This window comes from Monodelphis domestica, chromosome 1 (genome assembly GCF_027887165.1).
Source record: "Monodelphis domestica isolate mMonDom1 chromosome 1, mMonDom1.pri, whole genome shotgun sequence".
Taxonomy (NCBI): Eukaryota; Metazoa; Chordata; class Mammalia; order Didelphimorphia; family Didelphidae; genus Monodelphis; species Monodelphis domestica.
In genome coordinates this window covers 420,946,440-420,968,020 of record NC_077227.1, presented here as the reverse complement: position 1 = coordinate 420,968,020, position 21,581 = coordinate 420,946,440, and the positions used below count along the sequence as shown (strand labels likewise).

General features: G+C 35.1%; 1 protein-coding gene across 11 annotated transcripts in view; it reads right to left on the bottom strand.

The window, feature by feature from the left end:
- Window positions 1–21,581, bottom strand: part of CNTRL (centriolin) — a 144,834-nt gene that overhangs the window by 118,489 nt on the left and 4,764 nt on the right. For all 11 annotated transcript variants that reach the window (XR_458111.3, XM_007474565.3, XM_007474566.3 and 8 more), the window contains exons 2-7: window positions 20,889–21,142; window positions 17,098–17,225; window positions 15,927–16,057; window positions 14,310–14,451; window positions 5,045–5,231; window positions 2,344–2,537 (exon numbers count right to left, since the gene is read on the bottom strand). Coding sequence is in view for 10 of the 11 variants with exons in the window: in XM_007474565.3 (XP_007474627.2) it covers window positions 2,344–2,537; window positions 5,045–5,231; window positions 14,310–14,451; window positions 15,927–16,057; window positions 17,098–17,225; window positions 20,889–21,111 (1,005 nt within the window). In the remaining variant the exon portion in view is untranslated. The remainder of the gene's footprint in view (window positions 1–2,343; window positions 2,538–5,044; window positions 5,232–14,309; window positions 14,452–15,926; window positions 16,058–17,097; window positions 17,226–20,888; window positions 21,143–21,581) is intronic.

Here is a 21,581-nt window from a genome sequence, read left to right as displayed (position 1 = left end):
TCTCTGGCTACCAGTACAAAACTCTTTCTACTATGCCATGTTACATCAAAGCACACATTCATGTCAAAACATACAAACTAGTCTACAAAAAGCAGGCAAACATTAGAACTTAATATGTGAGCAAGTAATTTAACAACAGTTATCATGCAAACAAATTCCATGTGGTAAGCATTTCAATTGAGAGAAACTACCTTCAATGAGGAAGACAGAATCAGTAGAAATTGATCTGCCACAAACCAAGATAATAGCTAAAGGAACAAAGAAGTAAACAGTTATGCCATAAAAGTTCATTAGTTGCAAGGGTCCTTAGAGATCACTAAGTATAACTGCCTCATTTTATAGATGAGAAAACTGAGGCCCAGAAATGCAAGTGACTTGTCCAAGGTGACAGAGAAAGCTCTGAGAAAGCTGTAGTAAGAATCCATAGTTCTAGACTCTAACATTAGCACTCTGTTACCAGATGCCATTACCCTAATTATTTCCAAACAAAATCATGTGAAGGAACAAGATGGACAATGTGACTACCTCACAAATAAACTGGAAAGATACTGGATTTTTCCATTCTGCTCTGCTCCCTTTCCCAAAGTCAATTCTTTCCTATGGCTTGGTCCAAACCCCTAAAAAAGACCATTTCTCAAGTGGATTCATGCAGCAACCAAAGCAGAAGAGGCCAAAAGAATGTGGCTATGTGCTTGTGTATCAAATGCCTCCCTTATTCAGATGGGGGTTGATTGCAAAGGAAGAGTGTTAATCATTATGATTATATATTTATATAATGTTTATGTAGGATTTTAATAATAATCACAAGAAAAGAAAAAGGGTTCTTTCAGTCAAGTGAGGAGAGCAAAGAGGGCCAGAGACTCACACCTGCAGTACTTTACCAAAAGCACAAGCTCCCCCCAAAAAAGCCCCACAGTATGGGTCTCAGCCAAATTTATCTCCCAAGCCTCCTTACATAAAATGAGGATGTAACTTAAAAGGATGCTCGGAATATAGCTCAGGTGTGGCAAATTTTCCACTTGCACATTTACTATGTGCCAGGTCCTGTGCTAAGCATTTTACAATTATTATCTCCTTTAATTCTCACCAAACACTTTGGGAGACAGGAGCAATTATTATTCCACTTTATAGATGAGGAAACTGACACAAACAGAGGTTCAGTGACTTGTCCAGGATGTGTAATTAGAATTTTGAACCCCAGGACTCCGTTTCCCAGAATCCCACTTTCTTCTTCACATTAGATCCTTATGTTTTGGAGATAAAGTTTCTGTAACCCCGCCCCTCTCACTTTTCTCCCTGTTATCGCAGCCGGGAAAATTTCTCTTCACTCATGCTTTACTTTTGTCTTTTTATTTCCTCTACTTCAAGTGATTATTAATAAATCTTATAAAATACAATACTTGGAGTTATTGGATATTATTTTTAATCTTACAAGGGTCACACAGCTAATTAGCGTCTGAGGCCATATTTGAACTCCAAAATTTCTGACTCTAGGCCCAGTGTTCTTATCCGCTCTATCTGTTCTAGTCACTGGGGGGGGGGGGGAGGGGTCTAGGTATTAACAGAATAGTGAATTCTACCTGCCAAGCTTGAACTGGTAAAACATAAGAGTTAATGGTATGTGATGTTTACCCCCTCCTTTAAAACCTAGCTCAAATGTCAACTCCTGTAACAAGTGTGCTGTTCCTCAAGTTAGAAGTGATTTTTGCTGCTTCTGTACTTGTTTCTTCTCTTACATCATCTCTTCTGACTTATGGCCATTGAATAATTGCTGCATGTTTGTAGCTTACTGTCCTCCAGCTGGATTATAAACTTATGAAAATAAGATGTCTTTCATTATCTGTGTCTCACATCTGTGAGACTACTCAGCATAGGGCAGATAGACACCTCATAAACATCTGGTTTACAAATGAATGTGGTATCTTTTGCTATGGTTGGTAATAAAGAAATTTTTTTAAACCCATACCTCCCATCATGGAATTGATACTGTGTTATTAGTTCCAAGGCAGAAGAATGGTAAGGACTGGGCAGTGGGGATTAAGTGACTTGTCTAGTCACATGGCTAGAAATGTGTGAGGCCAGATTTGAACCAAAGATCTCCTGTTTCTAGGGCCTGCCTCTCAAGCCACCGAGCCACCCAGCTGCCCCCAGTTCATGGCTTTTGACAAATGATACAAAAGTTAAACATTCTTACTGAGCAGAATGCTACACAAAGTAAGGAGTCTAAGATTGATATATCCCTGAAAAATGGCCAAAGGGTCACAGCTCAGGTCATATAACATGAGGTCTAAGACCCAGAAATTGAGCACACTGGGTAAGATGAGAGAGTCAGAAGCTACATACCAATTCACTCTTGGTGCTGAGATCACTCTGAAGTTCTTTATAGCTGTGTTTGTGCCGGACAGCCTCCTCTTTCAGAGACCGGTTTATTTCATTCTGAGTTTTCATTTCTTCTAAGAATTGGGCCTGTCTGTGCTTTAGCTCTTCTGCTTCTGTTGTCTTCTTTTCCAAGTCTCTTTCTAGTCGTTCTATCTCCTCTGTCAATAAAAATAAAACTGTCATTCTTATTTCTCCCTATCTTCTTGAGGGGAAGCATGATGCAGTGGGAATAATTCTAGACTTAAAGTCTGAAGTTCAGGTTTCCCTGTAAAGTGACTTTGCCACTTATTAGCAAGGTTATTAAAGCAGATCTCATCCTCTCTCAGTGGCCATTTTTACCCTAATGTGCTATCTATCCTAACAGAGGGTTTGGGAAGAAATGCTGGGGAAGGCTTTAAAGCCTTCTGAAATATCAGTTATTATTATTACTACTATTATGTGTCTTAAAGAGTTAGTCTATTTCTCCAAAAAAGGAAGTTTTAAACTGTGATAATGATTCTATTTAAAAATTTATCCGGTGTAGTGTTTTTTAAATTTAAGCTTTTTGCCAATTACATGTAAAAAGAAATTTTCACATAAGTTTTCTGAAGTTATATGATCCAAATTGTCTCCCTCCTTTTTTCCCTCCGCCCTCTCAGAGCTGGCAAGCAATTCATTCTGTGTTATACATGTATTATCATGCAAAACATATTTCCATATTATTCATTTTTGTAAGTGAAAAATTTTCTTTCATCTGCATTCTGACTCCAACAGTTCCTTCTCTGGAGGTGGATAACATTCTTTTTTCATAAGTCCCTCAGAACTGTCCTGGATCACTATAGTGCTGAAAGTAGCAAAGTCTATCACTTGATCATTCCACAATATTGCTGTTTCTGTATATAATCTCCTGATTCTGCTTATTTCACTCTGCATCAGTTCATGTAGGTCTTCTCAGTTCTTTCTGAAATCATCCTATTCATCATTCCTTATAGCACATTATTCCATTATATATTCCATTACCATCATATACCACAATTTATTCAGCCAGTCCCCAACTGAGGGGTATTCCTTTAGTTTCCAATTCTTTGCCACCACAAAATGAGAAGCTATACATATTTGAGTACAAACAGGTCCTTTCCAAATTTTTTTTTAATCTTTTTGGATAGAGACTTAGTATTGGTATTATTGGATCAAAGGGTGTGCATTGTTTTATAGCCTTTTGGACATAATCCCAAATTGCCTTCCAGAATGATTGGATTAGTTCACAACTCCAGCAATACATTCGTGTCCCAATTTTGCCACATCCCTGCCAATATTTATTCCTTTATGGTCATATTGGTCAATCTGATAGGTGTGAGGTGGTACCTCAGAGTTGTTTTAATTTGCATTTCTCTAATCAAGAGGTATTTAGAACATTTTTTCATATGATTATTGATAGCTTTGATTTCTTCATCTGAAAACTGCTTATCTTTAGGCCATCTGTCAACTGGGGAATGACTTGCATTCTTATAAATTTTACTTAATTCTTTATATATTTGAGAATGAGGCCTTTATTAGAAATACTATAAAAATTTTTTCTCACTTTATTGTTTCCCTTCTAATCTTGATTGCACTGGCTTTGTTTATATAAAAGTTTTTTAATATAATATAGTCAAAATTATTCATTTTACATCTTGTAAAGTTTTCTAACTTGGTCATAGATTCTTTCCTTCTCCATAAATATGACAGGTAAACTATTTTATGTTCCCCTCATTTATTTATGGTATCACTCTTTATGTCTAAATCACATACTCATTTTGATCTTATCTTGGTATAAGGTATGAGATATTGATCTATACCCAATTTCTATCATACTGTTTTCCAATTTTCCCAGCAGATTTGTCAAATAGTGAGTTCTTATCCCCAAAGCAAGGATCTTTGGATTTATCAAACACTAGATTGCTGAGGTCATTTATCACAATTCTATTCCATTGATCCACCATTCTATTTCTTAGCCAGTATCAGATTGTTTTGATGATTACTACTTTATAATACAGTTCTGGTACCATCTGGTACCATCTTCCATATTTTTTTCATTAGTTCTCTTGATATTTTTGATTTTTTGTTCTTCCAGATGAATTTTGTTATTATTTTTTCTAGTTCTTTAAAAAGTTTCTAGGTAGTTTGATAGGTATGGCACTGAATAAGTAAATTAATTTAGGTAGGATCATTATTTTTATTATATTAGCTTGGCCTACCTATGAATAGTTAATGCTGTATAGTGATTTGAAGTAAAGAATAACTTTAAAGTGCAATAGTAATAGAACATCTCATGAATTTTTACAGCTTTATGGTTACAAAGCACTTTATTCATATTTGTTATTTCATTTAAGTCCCTGTGAAGTGACTAGTAAAGGAATTCTAACCCCATGAAGGGCTGCTAATGAGAAAACAGACTCAGAATGGTAAAGTGATTTAATTACTCAAAGTAATACATACAGCTGAGAGTAAATGGCAGTCAAGCATTGAACTCAGATGTTTTGATTTCAAATATAGTGCCACTTTTCATATACCAAAGTAGCCAATAAACATGCTACTACTTTTTATGCAAATTACTTACTATTAGGGAATTAATAATAAAATCTGTTTTTTGAAAAGTGCTTCCTGAATTTTTTCAGACACTTAGACTTAAATTCTGTTACCGTACCTAAATCAAATCTATCAAAAGATTTCTGCCTGTCCCGACTAGTCACTGGCTGATCCTCCAAACTTTCCAGGGATCTGAGGTGAAAAATGGTATACAGGTGGTAATGAGGAAGCTCTACTACTGGATTGCCATCAAGAACCAGAGAAGTTAAATCATTGAGTGACTTCAACTTGCTTATTTCCTGGAGCTGAAAAGAGACACATAAATATTAGTCATCATGGCAATTCTATGAAAACCTTGGTTAAAATGTGGCAAAGAAGCAAAAAATAAAAGGAAATTCTTTACACAGCAGAGACTTAACATATCAAACTCTTTACCTTCAGGAAAATGAAGCCAAGAGAAATGAAGTAACTTTACAAGATCACAAAATTTTTTAGTCACAGGGACAACACTCAAAACACAGGCTTCTCAGGGGGCAGCTGGGTAGCTCAGTGGATTGAGAACCAGGCCTAGAGATGGGAGGTCCTAGGTTCAAATTTGGCCTTAGCCACTTCCTAGCTGTGTGACCCTGGGCAAGTCACTTGACCCCCATTGCCTAGCCCTTACCACTCTTCTGCCTTGGAGCCAATACACAGTATTGACTCCAAGACGGAAGGTAAGGGTTTAAAAAAAAAACAAAAAAAAAACACAGGCTTCTGATTCTCTGACCAACACTCTTCTCAATTCTAGTTTGGGCCTTGGTTCCCAGAATTGTAAGACAAGGAGATTGAACTAGATGACATCAAAAGTCTCTTTCAGGTTTAATGCTTTAAATCCTCTCAACTCTAAATTTTAATCTATTATTAAAGGAAAGATTTGTGAATATTCAGAAAGGGAAGATGTGATCTTGATGAAGTCATACTTCCTTTGAATAGATTATGACAGCCTAACCTCAATTCTTTTCTTTTTTTAAAAATAGCTATTAAGTTAGAAAAAGCTAAAGAATGCTACAGATATGATATACTTAGATTTTAGCAAAGCATTTGACAAACAATGTCCTCATGCTGTCCTTTTGAATAAGACAGAAGAATATGTGCTGCAAGATTGTATAGTTAGGTGGGTTTTTAACATGGCTTCATGGCTAGACCCAAATTAACTCAAATTCACCAAAGAATAGGTGCTAATTTGCAGGGTGATCAAATCTTTAGTGGAATGCACCAGGACATGTTCCAGTAAAGGCTCACCTTTTATTGAGGTGTTATCAAAGGTATTCCTCTTCCATGAGAGCTTAGCACCAGGCCTGCAATCAAGAAGTCCTGAGTTCATATCCAACCTCAGAACTTTACTAGCTGTATAACCCTGGGCAAGTCACTTAGTCACTGTCTGTTTCAGTTTTCTCAACTTTAAAATGGGGATCATAGTAACACCTACCTTTTGGGTATAAAAACAATTGGTGAGTTATAAAAATAAAATATTTAAATGGAAAAACTGTTCAAAATATAGGTTCAAAACTGTTCAGATACCTTTGATAGATGTAATCAAAAGTATCCTCAGTGATGAAATGAAGCTCAAATGTGAACTTCCCTTCAGGGCCATGCACAAGGATGCTAAAGAGACTCTTATTATAAAAATAAAACATTTATTGAAATATATAGGGATAAACAAAGGATTTCTAATTCTAAGGGATTCTAAATCCACCCAAATAACCCCCCTGGTTCTGCAAGGAACAGCTTCTCCTATGTTTCACAAGCTATACTACTCCTCCCTGATCTGACTAACTCAAATTTATACTAACCATCTAAATAAAAACTACCACTATTAATCCTTATAAATCTTAACTTCACCTTTAAATTATAAAATGGCAAAGGCTAGCTGGTTGAGACTCTGAGTCCTAACAGACTCAGAATCCAAACCAAAAATCAGGTTTTTCTTTGGTCTTCTCAGAATTAAACAGTCAATAAAAAACACAATAGATAGTCACTAGTGTTTCCCAAGTTGGGAAAGGAAAACACTAAGCTCCTTCAAATCTTTCTCTCAGATAGAGGGAGGCAAAGATGTTACCTCTTCCAACCCTGAGAGTCTCTGAGAGTGTGTCTCTGCCAACTGCCAGAGAGAGTAACTGACATAGAAAAATGGTTATAACTGTCAACATCTGAAATCAACATGCTCTCTCAGCTCTGCTTCAAACTCCAATTCTTCCTCAAGCCAGACACTCTACTTTTTATCCCTAAACTAATAAAACAATACTAATTTTCTAATATCATCCTTACAATTTCCCCCTTCGGGGGGAACCAAAACTAACTCCATTAAAACTCAAAATCAACCCACTATATTAATAAAATCAAAACTTTTAAATATTTTAACTATATAAACATCTATATAAATATACGGATCTGTACAATTTCTACATTTATGTATATGTTATATATAAATAATTTACATATTGCAGGAGGAAAATAAACTTCTCCCCTTAAGATAGTCTAAGAAAAACTTAAAAAGATTTTCTTTAGAAAGATATGTATGTTTTCTTGATTTTATCTCTTAGGAACACATAAAGTCTTCCTGTAAGATAAGATCTTTTTATTTTAATGTTTACAATTATTATTATTTTCCCAAGGTGATTTATCTGTATTTATTTATTTCTATGGATACACATCACCTGGTTTTGATATTGCAGTTTGTGAGAAATGTGGCCTATATGTGTATGTTATTTGGTAGTGAATATTTACCAAATCTTTAAAGTCACCTCCTCTGCTACTGTCTTCTGTCTTTGTGTTGGTACTATGTAGTATTTGTTTGCAACTATAATGAAACCGTCTAATGTTAGAATGGTGCAAAAAATCTTACAGTTCATGTCCATAATCAGTTTGTGTTCCTCTTCTCTATGTTGATTTGTTTTTCAATGTCTTTGTTACAGTTCAATTGTCCTTTCTGCTGTCATCTTCTATGCTGTCTTCTCCTTTGTCTTCATCTTGATCTTTGTCTCCATTTCATTCTTCTTCTTCTGATAGCTTTTCGACTGCAGCCATGTTGTCTGATGCAATCTCTTCTGCTGCTGCTGCTTTTTTCACATGTGAGCAATGCAGCCATGATTCTTTCTCTAATACACTTAATATTTAAAGTTTTTTATGTAAACTGAATCCCCAGGTTTTATCGTATGGAGTGCATAATCTAATAGACCCAGCACACCTACAAATTCTATTGAACCCACTGCTTTGCACTCCTCAGGAGATTTCTGCAACACAGATTTGGCAGCACCTGTGTCTAAGAGACAATCATAAACTTGTGTTCCTATTTTTAGGGTTACGTGGGGTTCTGTGCTATTTTCTAGAGAATGGACAGGTATCACAGGAGCTAACACACTAGGATCAGGAAAATTCAACACTTGTTCCTGTTCCTCATTCTCTAATTCTTCATTGATTTCTCTTGCACTAATTTCCCATGTTTTTAAAATCTTTGTCATTTTCATTAGTTTTTATTTCATTGCCCATTCTTCCTAGTTCATTTTCTCCATATACTAGATTTTTAGCTGCATAGGCCTTGGCACATCTTCATAATGAAGTTGCACCTTTTTGCATATCAAGTTTTTGGGGATTCCCACCAGCCACTTGGGAATATTTTGGTCGAGAACCTGCTTTGATATATTCTTGCATTATATTCAGATCTGCGGCTTGTTATGAATTATGGTAGCACCTAGTATCAAAATAATTTGGGTAGTTTGGTTTCCCATACTGGAATGCATTATTAAATCTATTAAACCCATAATTTCTATATCCATTTTGCCTGAATCCCTTAAAGCGATTAAATCTATTGCCTCAGTTCCCCTGAAGCTTTGTCCAAATAATTGTCCCCTAAATCTGTACTCTCTCATGAAATGACCATGTCTGTTACAAAGAAAACGTCTTGAGGTTTGTCTATATTGTCTGGGGTTGTAATTATTTCTGGGATCTTAGTGCAGCTACTGTTTTCTCCTGCACTTCATTGGATTTCAGTTTTTGTTTAAGCTCTCTGATTTCTTTGGTTAAAGTATCAATTATATCGTTTTTCTCTTCTGATTGCCTATCTTTCTCATCTTGGAAAACATAGTTAGCAATTCTCCTAATTTTATCAAGGCCATGTCAAACAAATTTTTACAGCTACTCCAAAAATAATTTCGGACCACAGGGCATGCATTTTTTTACAAACATTTTTCTGCACAGTCAATAATTCTATCAAGGAAAGTGGAGGGAGTCTCTCCCCCTTCCTGCTTTAGGCACTCAATTTCAAAGAGGTTACTGGGCATCTGGAATTTTGCCTCATAGTTTCAATTATTGCCTCCCTGGTTGTAGTTAAGTCTCTGTACCCCGCGAAAGAGTTATATTCCCAATCAGGATCCTGAGTTGGCCAACTGGCAATTTGGGGATTATTATTAGTATCCTGTATAATCTGCTGTTTGTCCCTTTTTGTTAATAATTCATCCATAAGGATGTCGAAGTCCATATAAGAAGGATTGTAAAGCTTAACTAAGCCCTTAAACTGCTTTACAACTGCCATAGGTTCTTCTTCATATGATGGAATATTTTTCTTAAAACTGTCGATATCAGCTTGTGTAAACTTTTTGTGGCACATGACATTCACTATACCATGCTCTGGGGACACTATGGGTACCTCCCTTATTGGGAACATATGAGCTGGTTTGCTTTCTAATGTTTCAGTTTCCATTTCTAATTTAGTTGGGTTACTTGATTCAGTTGCACTCTCTAATTTAGTTGCTTCATGTTCTTTAGTTTCTGCCATTGTCCCTTTAGCCTTGAATAATTCCTTATATTGAGTTTGCATTATATCTAGTTTAGTCTCTAGATAGTTCACTTTTAACATTAGATCACTCTTTGCAGTAGCTTGCTTGATGCTTGCTTTTAAATGTTTAAACACAACTGCCAAAGATTTAGTTGTAGGAGTGTCAGTGAGAGTAATGGCATTAAAAAGTCGATTCCAACTGCCTAAGTTAACAGACCCTTAAAATCAGACTGTAAGGTTCTTTGTCCTATTTAGCTTGCCAAACTGTAAAAATAATGGCAAGCTAAATAAATAAAATATTTATATGGAAAAAATGTTCAATATAGGTTCAAAAGTCTTCTGATACTTTTGATAGATATAATCAAAAGTATCCTCACTGAGTGATGAAGTGAAGCTCAAATGTGAACTTCCCTTCAGGGCCAGGCACAAGGATGCTAAAGAGACTCTTATAAAAATAAAATATTTATTGAAATATATAGGGATAAAGAAGGATTTCTAATTCTAAGAGATTCTAAATCCACCCAAATAAACTCCCTGGTTCTGCGCTTCTCCTGTGTTTCACAGGCTACACTACTTCTCCCCAATCTGACTAACTCAAATTTATACTATCTAAGTAAAAAGATTTATAAGTATAATTGTGGTAGTTAACTTCACCTTCAAATTATAAAATAGCAAAGGCTAGCTGGTTGAGTCTCAACAAGAATCAAGTTAGGACTGTTAAAACTCAGATTTTTCTTTATCTTCTCAGAGTTAAACAATCTATAAAAACCACAATAGATAGGCACTAGTGTTTCCCAAGTTGGGAAAGGAAAACACTAAGCTCCTTTAGGTCTTTCCCTCCTCCAACCCTGAGAGAGAGTCTCTGAGAATGTGTCTCTGTCAACTGCCAGAGACCAACTTCCAACTGCTAGAGAGAGTAACTGACATAGAAAAACAGCTATAACTGTCAACATTTGAAATCAACATGCTCTCTCAGCTCTGCTTCAAACTACAATTCTTTCTCAAGCCAGCACTCTACTTATTATCCTTAAACTAATAAAACAATACTTATTTTCTAATATCCTTTCATGGGGCAGTTGTAAGGATCAAATGAGAAAATACCTGCAAAGTATATGGTGCCTGGCACATAGCAAGCAATATATAAATGTTAGTTTTAAATTCCTTCTACTTTTGTAACTATTATTGTCATATTCTATGTTATACAGACCCCTAAGACCTTAACATTCTATGTTTTAAGTATTCTTAGACACTTGAATACCTGAATATTTTATGATTCGGTATAGGATTCGCTTCAGGATATTGGAAAAGAATGGTCTAGGAGTAAGGAGACTAAATTAATATTAGATCTAACACAAACTAGATATGTCATCTGGGGTATATTACTTGAGTCCTCTGTAGTTGCTTTCTAACTTGCAGAATAGAAATAATGATCCCTGCTTTATACCCCTGTCACAGGTGACTTATGAGAAACATACAAGATAATTGATATGTCAATATCCTCAAAAAGCATGTGCCAAAACAAATATAACATCTATTAAAAATTAATAATGGAATGATATAATTTGTCAAGAAATAGTATATTTATTATAACTTAAAAAAAAAAGAAACAATCAGCCCTTACCTTCTCTCTTAGAATCAATACTAAGTCAGTTCTAAGACAGAAGAGCAATAAGGGCCAGGCATCTGAGGTTAAGTGACTTGCCCAAGATCACATAGCAAGGAAATGTTTGAAGTCAAATTTGAATCTAGGTCCTCCCAACTCTAAAACTGGTACTCTATCCATTGAGCTACCTAGTTGCCCCTCTTATAATCTTTTTCTAAAAGTTTTGTAACTTTTGAATAAAAATGAAAATATTACCTAACCAAATATAATATTTCATAGAGCTAGGAAAAAAATAACAAAATTTATATGGAGAAACAAAAGGTTAAGAATCTCAAAAGTACTAATGAAGGGGTTGGCTAGGTGGCTCAGTGAATTGAGAGCCAGGCCTAGGTTCAATTCTGACCTTAGATACTTCCTAGCTATGTGATCTTTGGCAAGTCACATACCCCCATTGCCAAGCCCTCACATTCTTCTGCCTTGGTACCAACATACAGTATTGATTCTAAGATGGAAGGCAAATGTCTTAAAAAAAGAAAAAAAAAGTGGGAAGGAGACTATTCCATAGGAGATCTCAAATTGTACTATAAAACATAATTATTAAAATGATTGGTACTGGTTAAAAAGGAGAGGTTAATCAGTAGAACAGATTAAGACACAACATTCAGAAGTAAACAACACAGTCATATAATATTTAATAAAATCAAAGAATGCTGGTTGTTGGGAGAAAGACTCACTATTTGACAAAAATTGCTCTAAAACTAAAAAGCAGGCTGGCAGAAATTAAGACCAAGATCTCATACCATATAGCAAGATAAACTCAAAATGGATACATGATATAGACACAAAAAGCCACATCATAAACAAATTAAAGGATCAAAGAAGAAATGACTTTCCATATCTATGGATTTGTGGAAGGGTTCATGAATAAACAATTATTAGAATCACACAAGATAGATGTATTTTTTTCATATTCTACTTGCATTGATTTTTAAAATCAGATTTGTTTTATTGATACCACCATCACCACCATTCCTGATATCCCTTTTGCCTCAATCTCTTCTTTTTTTTTTAACATTTCATTCCCCCCCTCCCCCCAATTACATGTAAAAATAGTTTCCAAGTTTTTTTTGTTTTTTTTTTTAAACCCTTACCTTCTGTCTTGGAGTCAATACTGTGTATTGGCTCCAAGGCAGAAGAGTGGTAAGGGCTAGGCAATGGGGGTCAAGTGACTTGCCCAGGGTCACACAGCTGGGAAGTGTCTGAGGCCAGATGTGAACCTAGAACCTCCCATCTCTAGGCCTGGCTCTCAATCCACTGAGCTACCCAGCTTCCCCCTCTAAGATGATTTTTAAAAAGAATAATGAGGTACAAACTCTTTCCCTCCCTCCCTCCTTCCTTCCTCATCCCCACACTAACCACCACCCCTTGAGATGCTAAGTAAACTCATATAGATTTTACATGAGCAATCATGTAAAATATTTTTCCATATTAATCCTTTTGTGGAAGGAAAGTAAAAAAAAATAAGGAAGAAGTGAAAAAAATTTGCTTTGTTCTGGATTCAGAGTCAATCAGTTCTTTTTTTTCTAGAAGCAAATGGCATTTAAAATCAAAAGTCCTTTGGGATAGTTTTGGGTCATTGTATATTGCTGACAATAGTGAAGTAAAACGGATATTTTTGAGTCTATAAAATGTAGGTTTTACACAAATAAATCTAACATAAAAATTCAAGGGAAAACAACTAAAAAACCTCTTTGTTATAAATTTTTTGGATAAAAGTCTCATTTACAAGATATATAAGGAAATCATTTGAATTTATAGGACTAAGAGCTGTTCCTTGTTAGAGTAATGGTCAGGGGACATGAACCGATTTTCTTTCTCTAAGAAAGACATCAAAACTATCGACAATTACTTTAAAATGCTTTCAATAAATAATGCTAAAGAAATGTGAGTTAAAATAACTCTGAAGTTCTATCTCGCACCTATCAGACTGGCAGATTAAAAAGAGGGAAATGATAAATGTTTGAGGAGTTGTAGGACAACAGGTATACAAGTGCTCTACTGGTAGAAATGTCAATTGGTCTAGGCATTCTGAAAAACAATTTGGTCCTGCCAATAGAGTGACCTAATTGTGAATATGTTTTCACCTATCTGTAGCATTACTAGGGCCATAGTTTCTGTTATACAGGACTGGTATACTTAACAGCATTCAATTCTAGTTAGAACCTGCTACTGAACCACTTCTACAAGTTCCCTAACACAGCACAGTTATAATTCCACCTTCCTGATTCTGAGTAGGACTTACTGGTTAATCTTCAGAGACCTCCTTTTGCCACTCATCCATGCTCCCTGACCCTATCAAACTGGTGGTGATGTGCCAGCTACTATAGAAGAACCTTTGTCTGAAAACCCTATGTAAACCCAGACCCCCAACAGTTCTTTGCTTTTTACTACTGCTTGAACTGCTCATCCAGACCACTACTTTACATGATGCTCCCATGGGATGGTGGGAGCAAGGGAGGACAGAGTTAATATTATTATTATTTTTTCTTAAGACAGAAGAGCAGTAAGGACTAGGTGAGGTTAAGTGATTTGCCCAGGGTCACACAACTAGGAAGCATCTGAGGCCAGATCTAAATCCAGGTCTTCTTGACTTCAGGTCTGGCTACCTAGCTGCCCTGATGTAACTTTATTTCTGACTGAAATGCCATTCATTGGTCCATACCCTTCTCCGCTGTCCTAAGCTCTCTCAATAAACCATTCTGACCCATTCTGGTATTGCTGAATGCCATTTGTCTGAATGTAGCCCTAAATTTGTATGACAGGAAAAACAATGTCTAAAATTTCAATAACCAAATGTTTACATTTTAATGTTTAAGACCATACATTTTTTGGCAAAAAACAAAGGCAAAAACAACCAACCAATAAACAAAAATGACTGGTTAGTTCAAGTCAATTCAAATTACTTACCGAAGATATGTTGTTGTCTTTCAGATTGAGGACCCTCAAAGATCTTAGCTTCTTCCCTAACCATAATGGAATATGATCAATTTTATTTCCTGCAAGATTTAGCTTTTGAAGATTCTGCATATGTTCTAGGCCTTCAATTTTACTGGAAATGAAGGTTAAATTATATTAAATAAGAATTAGTGGTACTATCAGGCAACTATATTACATTTTTATATGAGCAAAATTCTTTGCTCTCCACTTGGATGACTTTAAATAGAATCAAGAATTATGGAATGCTGGAACTGAAATGGACCTTAGAGATAACCTAATCTAACTCACTCATTTTACAGAAGAGAAAATTGAGGCACAGAGAGATTAAATGACTTGCCCAGAGACTCACATCTACTTAGTGCTAGAACTAGTTCCTGAACCCAGGTCTCCTTATCCCATTTCAAATATGATGAACTGCGAAATAAAGAATATGCAACATATTGACTGGAATTGAGCCACTGACACTTACCTGTCTCATTGGGCTTACCTAGTTATAAATCCTCATTCTATTTATCCTATTTAAGAAGATCGCTGATATATCTAGCTCACATTCCAAAAGAGCAGACAACATGTAAATAACAAGTTGGAGTGACTCTGAAGAAAGACAATCAAGTTAAGAAAAAGCTTAAAAACCACTCAAAAAAGGGATGGTTAAAGGAACTGAGAAGGTTTAGCTTGATATTGGAGGGGAGGAAAAGGAAAGGGAGGGAATAAGCATTTACTATGTGCCAGGCACTGCTCTAAGCACTTTACAAAGATTAATTATCTCACTTGGTAGAAAAATTGAGAAGTGTTAGATTTTAAATCACAAGACTGAGTTCAATTATTCCTGGCTCTTCTGCTTACCTTCAGTGTGATCTAGGACAAGTCTGGGCATCAATATCTTATCTTGTAAAATGCAGAGATGGGGATGGATGAGGTGACCTTTAAGATCACTTCCATTTCCAAATTTATGACCCTAACAGTTAGGAGTTCAAATTTTAAAATTACATGATTCACTTGGTAGAAAGTCGATTTCAGTCAATAATAAAGAAAAATTCCTTAAGAATTAGAGCTCTAAGGAGCAGTTAGATGGCTCAGTGGGTTGAGAGTCAGGCCTTAAGATGGGAGGTCCTGATTCAAGTCTGGTCTGAGAGACTTCCTAGCTGTGTGACCCTGGGCAAGTCATTTAATCCCCATTACCTGGTCCTTTTCATTCTTCTGTCTTGGAACCCATAAAGAGTATTGATTCTAAGACAGAAGGTAAAGGTTATTTTTAAAAAATAGAATTAGAGCACTCAAGTAATAAAATGGACTGTTTTATGAGACATTAAACACTGCATCATTGGAAATATTCAAATAGAAGTTAGATGATCACTTGTCAGGGTGACCTCTAATTAAGTTCTCTACTAACTCTAAAATTCTATTATCTATTTAGGGATAGATTCCATTATTGACCTGGGTACAATTTCTCTTTTTCTTAAGATTGATGGACCCTTTTAGATAACTTAGGTATAGATATTATACCACTCTACTAAAACAAATTAATTTGTATTAATAGGTTCCAATAATTATTGGTTGAAATGATTTCTAAAAAAATGTGCTTACCTGATTTTGTTATATGATAAATTCAGTTCACGTAATTTTAAAAGCTTATCTAATTTCTCAATCTTCCCAATTAGATTATAGCTGAGATTTAAGACTTCAAGTTTATTACACTTTTCCAGGTTTTCTATGTACTAGATGAGAACAAATGAATTATTACATTACGTAAATAAATGTTTGGAATCAATGCAAATTATCTTAAATAATTTTTGGCAACAGATGATATATACATTCAAAATTTTAAAAAAGTTACAAAAATACCATAGTATGCAACCTTTAATCAAGGAAAAAAACAAGTGATACACTGGAAAAAGCACTAGATCCTGGGTTTCTAATATCAGCACTCATTACTATCTGGGTTTTTGACCTTGGAGAATCAATTTAACAATCCTCTCTAGAGTATGAATTTTTTCTTGTGAAAAATAAGGTTAGATTAGATGGTTACTAAAATGCCTTCCAACCAAATGATCTATTAATTTTATAAGGGATGGAAAGAAACAACAATATTTGTAGTTCCTTACAGTGCTTTGTATTCAGGAGGCAGTCAAAAAATATTGAAAGAATTAACATTTCAAGTTTAATAATTTTCATGGGAATATTCTGAAATGTTTTGTAGTATATCGTCATTTAAAAGATTTCCCTCTGTAATTTATTCAAATCATACTGGGTCTACAAAGTGCAAAGTATCAAAACAATCAGTTAATTAAAGTAAAATACCAATTAACCAAATGTGCAGAACTAACCAGAGACCTCCCACATTAGGAGGCATATATTTATTTCTCCCATAGAACTTCCACAAGCAACAAGGTACAGTTTTCTGAATTTCTGTAGAAATATGAAGGGGGTAGTGAGGCAAAGTTAAACTAGAAATGGATGAGGAGGCAGAACCACTCCGAGTCCTGGCTCCCTTACTTTCTCTGTGATCTTGGGTACTTTTCTAAGTCCTACATAAGACAGAGAAATTAATACTTGAATTGCTACCTTAAAGGATTTTTGTGAAGAAAGCACTTCATAATTTTCAAGGTGTTATGTAACTATTAAAGCTACTATACTTCCTTATACACAATCTACTTGAGAAGGTAAGCTTTTATTCCCTGCCTGCCCACCCAAATAACACAAAACTATATTTCAAATATGACTGAATATCTAGAAGTAGTGATTGTTGGTAACGTACCTTAAATTTCTTGCCACTATATTTTGAAAGGGAAAGATTCAAAGATTTTACTAAGCTCAAATTTTCTTGTTTGCTAAGCTTTTTAATAAGAGTCTCGGTAATATATCTTACTCCAGAAGTATGATCACCTGAAATGAAAGTAAACAAATCATTTGCAGCAGAGGGAGAGATGAAGAAAAATCAGAAGACATACTATTCTGAAGTAAAGCAACTTAAACAACAAGAAAAGTGGCGATACACTGTTAAGTGGAATATTTCAGAGGTATGAAAATGAGTTTGTATCATAAAATTATTATAAAAATGCCTCTACAGAGGGCAGCTGGGTGGTTCAATGGATTGCAAGTCAGGTCTAGAGACAGGAGGTCCTGGGTTCAAATCTAGTCTCAGATATATCTTAGTTCTGCGATTCCGGGCAAGTCACTGAACCCCCACTGCCTAGCCCTTAATACTCTTTTGCCTTGGAACACAGTATTGATTTCAAGACAGAAGGTAAGGGTTTTTTAGAAAAAGGAGAAAGAAAAGAAATGCCTTTCCAAACATTTTGTACCAAGGGGAAAATGCTAAGAACAAACTAACATTTTCCTAAATATTTGTTTCAGCTACAATGTCTGAATTTTGTCCAAATATACTCTATTATAACACCAAAAATATTTCTGTTACATATTCTGGTCAGAGTCGGGGGAAAGAGGAAATGGGAAATTGGTAAAGAATAAAGGGGAAGAAGGAAATAGATACATCCTCAATGTTTACAAAAGTTATAAGAACAGCTAATAGCTTAATTTTATGTGGTGCTTAGAGCATGCAAAACACTATACATATACTTATCTTATTTGATCCAGCCAATGATATTCCTTAAAAATAAGTTTATATTTTTTAAATGATCAAATACTGATAGAAAATACATATACAAACACACATAAGAATAAGAATCTTACCTGCTCCAGCATCCAGAACACAGCCTTAAACATAATAGATGCCTAATAAATGTTTGTTGCATCACTTAATGAACAAAGAGATACAGAGCAGATCTATATTTTCATCCTTTTTCAGGAGACTGAAAGCTAAATTCCTATTCTGGATGGAGGTGATAATACATGCTATGAGGAGGTGATAATACATGCTATGAATTATGATCTACTTTCTCATTCCATTTTACATAGAATATTTTACATCTCATGAAAAAAGGTCTATTTTAGTCAACATTCCTCATCTTATAGCACTTTATTATACTGTTAAGACCATTAAAACTTTGTCATATTTCAAAATGACAAGCATAATTAGGCACATTAACTCTTGAATTGTCCTGTGGAGAAATTTTGCAATGGGCCAGTTCTTTTCTATGAGTACAAAATTTCTTAGTCCTAATTTACCAAAAGCAAGCATGTCACTTTTGTTTTATATAAAATGAAATATACTTTTTTCTAGATGGAGAAAGATGGATATCCATTTTTAAATTGTAATAACATTAAATACACTATTGCATCACTGGGTCTCTGGTACTACACAAAGCTTGTTAAGGCATTTCCTCAGTTTTTTTAGGCTATGATGAGATTCTTTGGTGAATGACTGGTGGTTATAATTTCATGTATAAAGAAATTTTGATAAATTTTTCTTTAATGTATTGCACAGAAAATAAGGATACTTAAATTTAAAATTAAATTTATTTGAATATATGTATATTATATATTATATACATAATATATTACATAAAATATATAATGTATTAAATTTATGTAAATAAACTTAAATTTAAATTAAGGATATTTAAGTTTAAAGAAAATGTATTATTTTAATTATCATTAAAATTAATTCCTAGGTAGAATCTCTATATATCCTGTATTTAGAAGGCCTAGCTTAAGCACAACAAAAGGCTTTACTTTAAATATTGACCAGTCTGTATTTTGAAAAAGGCAAATGTACTTTCTTCCACAGTGATGGAAGATCTGGAGTAAGTGATGCATGGACAACCTTCTGCCATAAGAAATAAAAGCTATATACTCTGGTAGCAAATCCCTCACTGTCAGTATCTGGGAAATTGCTCCACCCTGACCCTAGAAACCACTTCCTGTCAAATGTCACAAATAAATTGCTAACAGTTAAAGAGTAAGATTAAATCTACAGGACACTAAAAGTGAATGAGACTTAGGATATAGAATAATAGAGCAGGAAAGCATCCTAGGAATCTAGCCCCACAGATCTAGATGGTGTCTCTACCCCTACCCTTTCCTTTGGACTTTGCTGCCACATCATCTGTTGCCTATTGAGATATTTCAAACTGGATGTACCAGAGACATCTCAAACTCAGAATGTCCAAAACTGAACTTTGTCCCCTCTTCTAAACTTCCTTGTTTGTGCTAAAGGTGTCACCATCCTTTCGGTCTCCTACATTCATAATTCTAGATTTTCTCATTCTCTGTCACCCCATGTATCCAATTAGTTGCTAAATCTCACCCTTTCTATCTCCATACCTCTTGCATCCAACTCCTATTCACAGTCTCTATTCACAGTTACCACCTCAGTTTGCCCTCATCACCTCTTGTCTAGATTACAGCAACAATCTTTTATTTTTGTTCCCTGCCTCAAGTACCAATCTATCTTACACTTTCCTGCCACAATAATTTTCCAATTTTTATTTAAGCACATTTCTGATCATGACACTCTCCTCTATAACCCCAGTGGCTTCCTATTTATTTTGCTTCTAGACTTACATAAACTTCACTGTTTAGCTCTGAAACTCCTTCACAACATGGTTCCAACTTGTCTTTCTAGCTTCAATGTACATCACTCTGTCCTGAACTCTGTGATCTGGCCAAGATAGCCTTTTCTCTATTTCTCATCCATAATGCTACATCTTTAGAATCTGTCTCTTCACAGTAGGCATTCTCCATGCTCAGATTCTGCACCCTCTTTTTTAAAAAAATCTTTACCTTCTGTCTTAACTAAGTATTGGTTTCAAGGCAGAAGAGCAGTAAGGGATGGGCAATTATGCTTAACTGACTTGCCCAGGTTCACATAGCTAGGAAGCAGCTGAGGTCATATTTGAACCTAGGACCTTCTGTCTCTATGCCTGTCTCTATCTACTGAACAACCCAGCTGCCCCAAATTTACTCCCTCTTAACCTCCTTGAAGGAAGAAGAGATTTTATGAGGTGGGGATAAAGTCAGAAAAAGAGTCGGTAATCAGGCCAGATCTTTTCAATCATCACCATTACCATTTATTAAGCACGTAATACATATTTAAGCACCACATTAAGTAGTGGGAACATAAAGGAAAAAAACTTTCCCTCCCTTTATGAAGCTCACATTCTGGTGGAGGGACAAGTACAACATAGGGAAAATTGAGAATGAAGAGAACCTTAATTTAGGGATCTCAGGGGAATGTTCATGGAGTAAGAAAATAAGAGAAACTTCATGAAATATGAGAAATGAATGTAAGCTAAGCTTTGAAGGAAGATAAGGATTCTAAAAAGTGTGAATGCATAAAGGGTACATTTCAGGCATTGGTAATAGCTTATATGAACACAGTACTGGGACATGGGCTCCCAATTCAGTGGTATTTTTACTACCACAATAGTTTGTGTTCAGATAAATTTCTGTATTAGACTACAACATATATAATTCAACAAACATTTAAGGACTTCCTATGAGCAAAATTCTCTGAGAGATATGTGGTAACTGTATAAGATAGGTATTATGGAAATTTGGAGGAAGCAAAGATGATAACACAGAAATAGTTTAATGTCATCATTACTTAAAATATCATCAGTTTGACTGCATGTTAGTAAAGAGTACCTTTATCATCTTGGTAGGTATCATCAAGACACCTATCACTCTCTCCCATGATGTCACTATGCTTAAGCCACTGTCTTCTAGTAGGAAAAGTAGGAGTCTCAATTTTGCTATAAGGTGAAAGTGACCTTGATCTTGTACTGGACAAATGAGATGTTGGACTAGGTGAGCGAGATGGTGTCATCTTTGTTCTTGGTGGTGATTCTTGCTGGGAACCTTTCTTCATTGCAAGTATATGGTCAATTGTCCATCCAAAGCTGAAAGAAATTCCAGGGTATTTAACACAGTGTAAATGTGAAGACTGAAAAAACCATTTACTTATCAGATGTATTTTTTCAAACATTAAGTTTGAACTTTCCAAAATATATAAAGATTGGCCATGTCTGCATGCTAGAATTTGCAACTTTTACAAACTTTACTTTCTGCACGAAATTTTAAAACTTTCAGACTTTAAAACTTCAGAGGGATATAAAAAATCTTCTATGCTTTTAGTTTAGCAAACAAGCTCATGTCAAGATTTTGTAGAAATGTACATGTTATACAAAGGTAATATGTTTAGAACTATGAAATGTTAAGCTAGAAGGGACCATGACTGTTGAACTTGGAAGATACCCTAGAGTAGTAATGGGGAACCTTTTAGAGGTGGAGTGCTGGGCCCTGCCCCTAGACTGAGTGCTCCTCCTCTTATTCCAGACA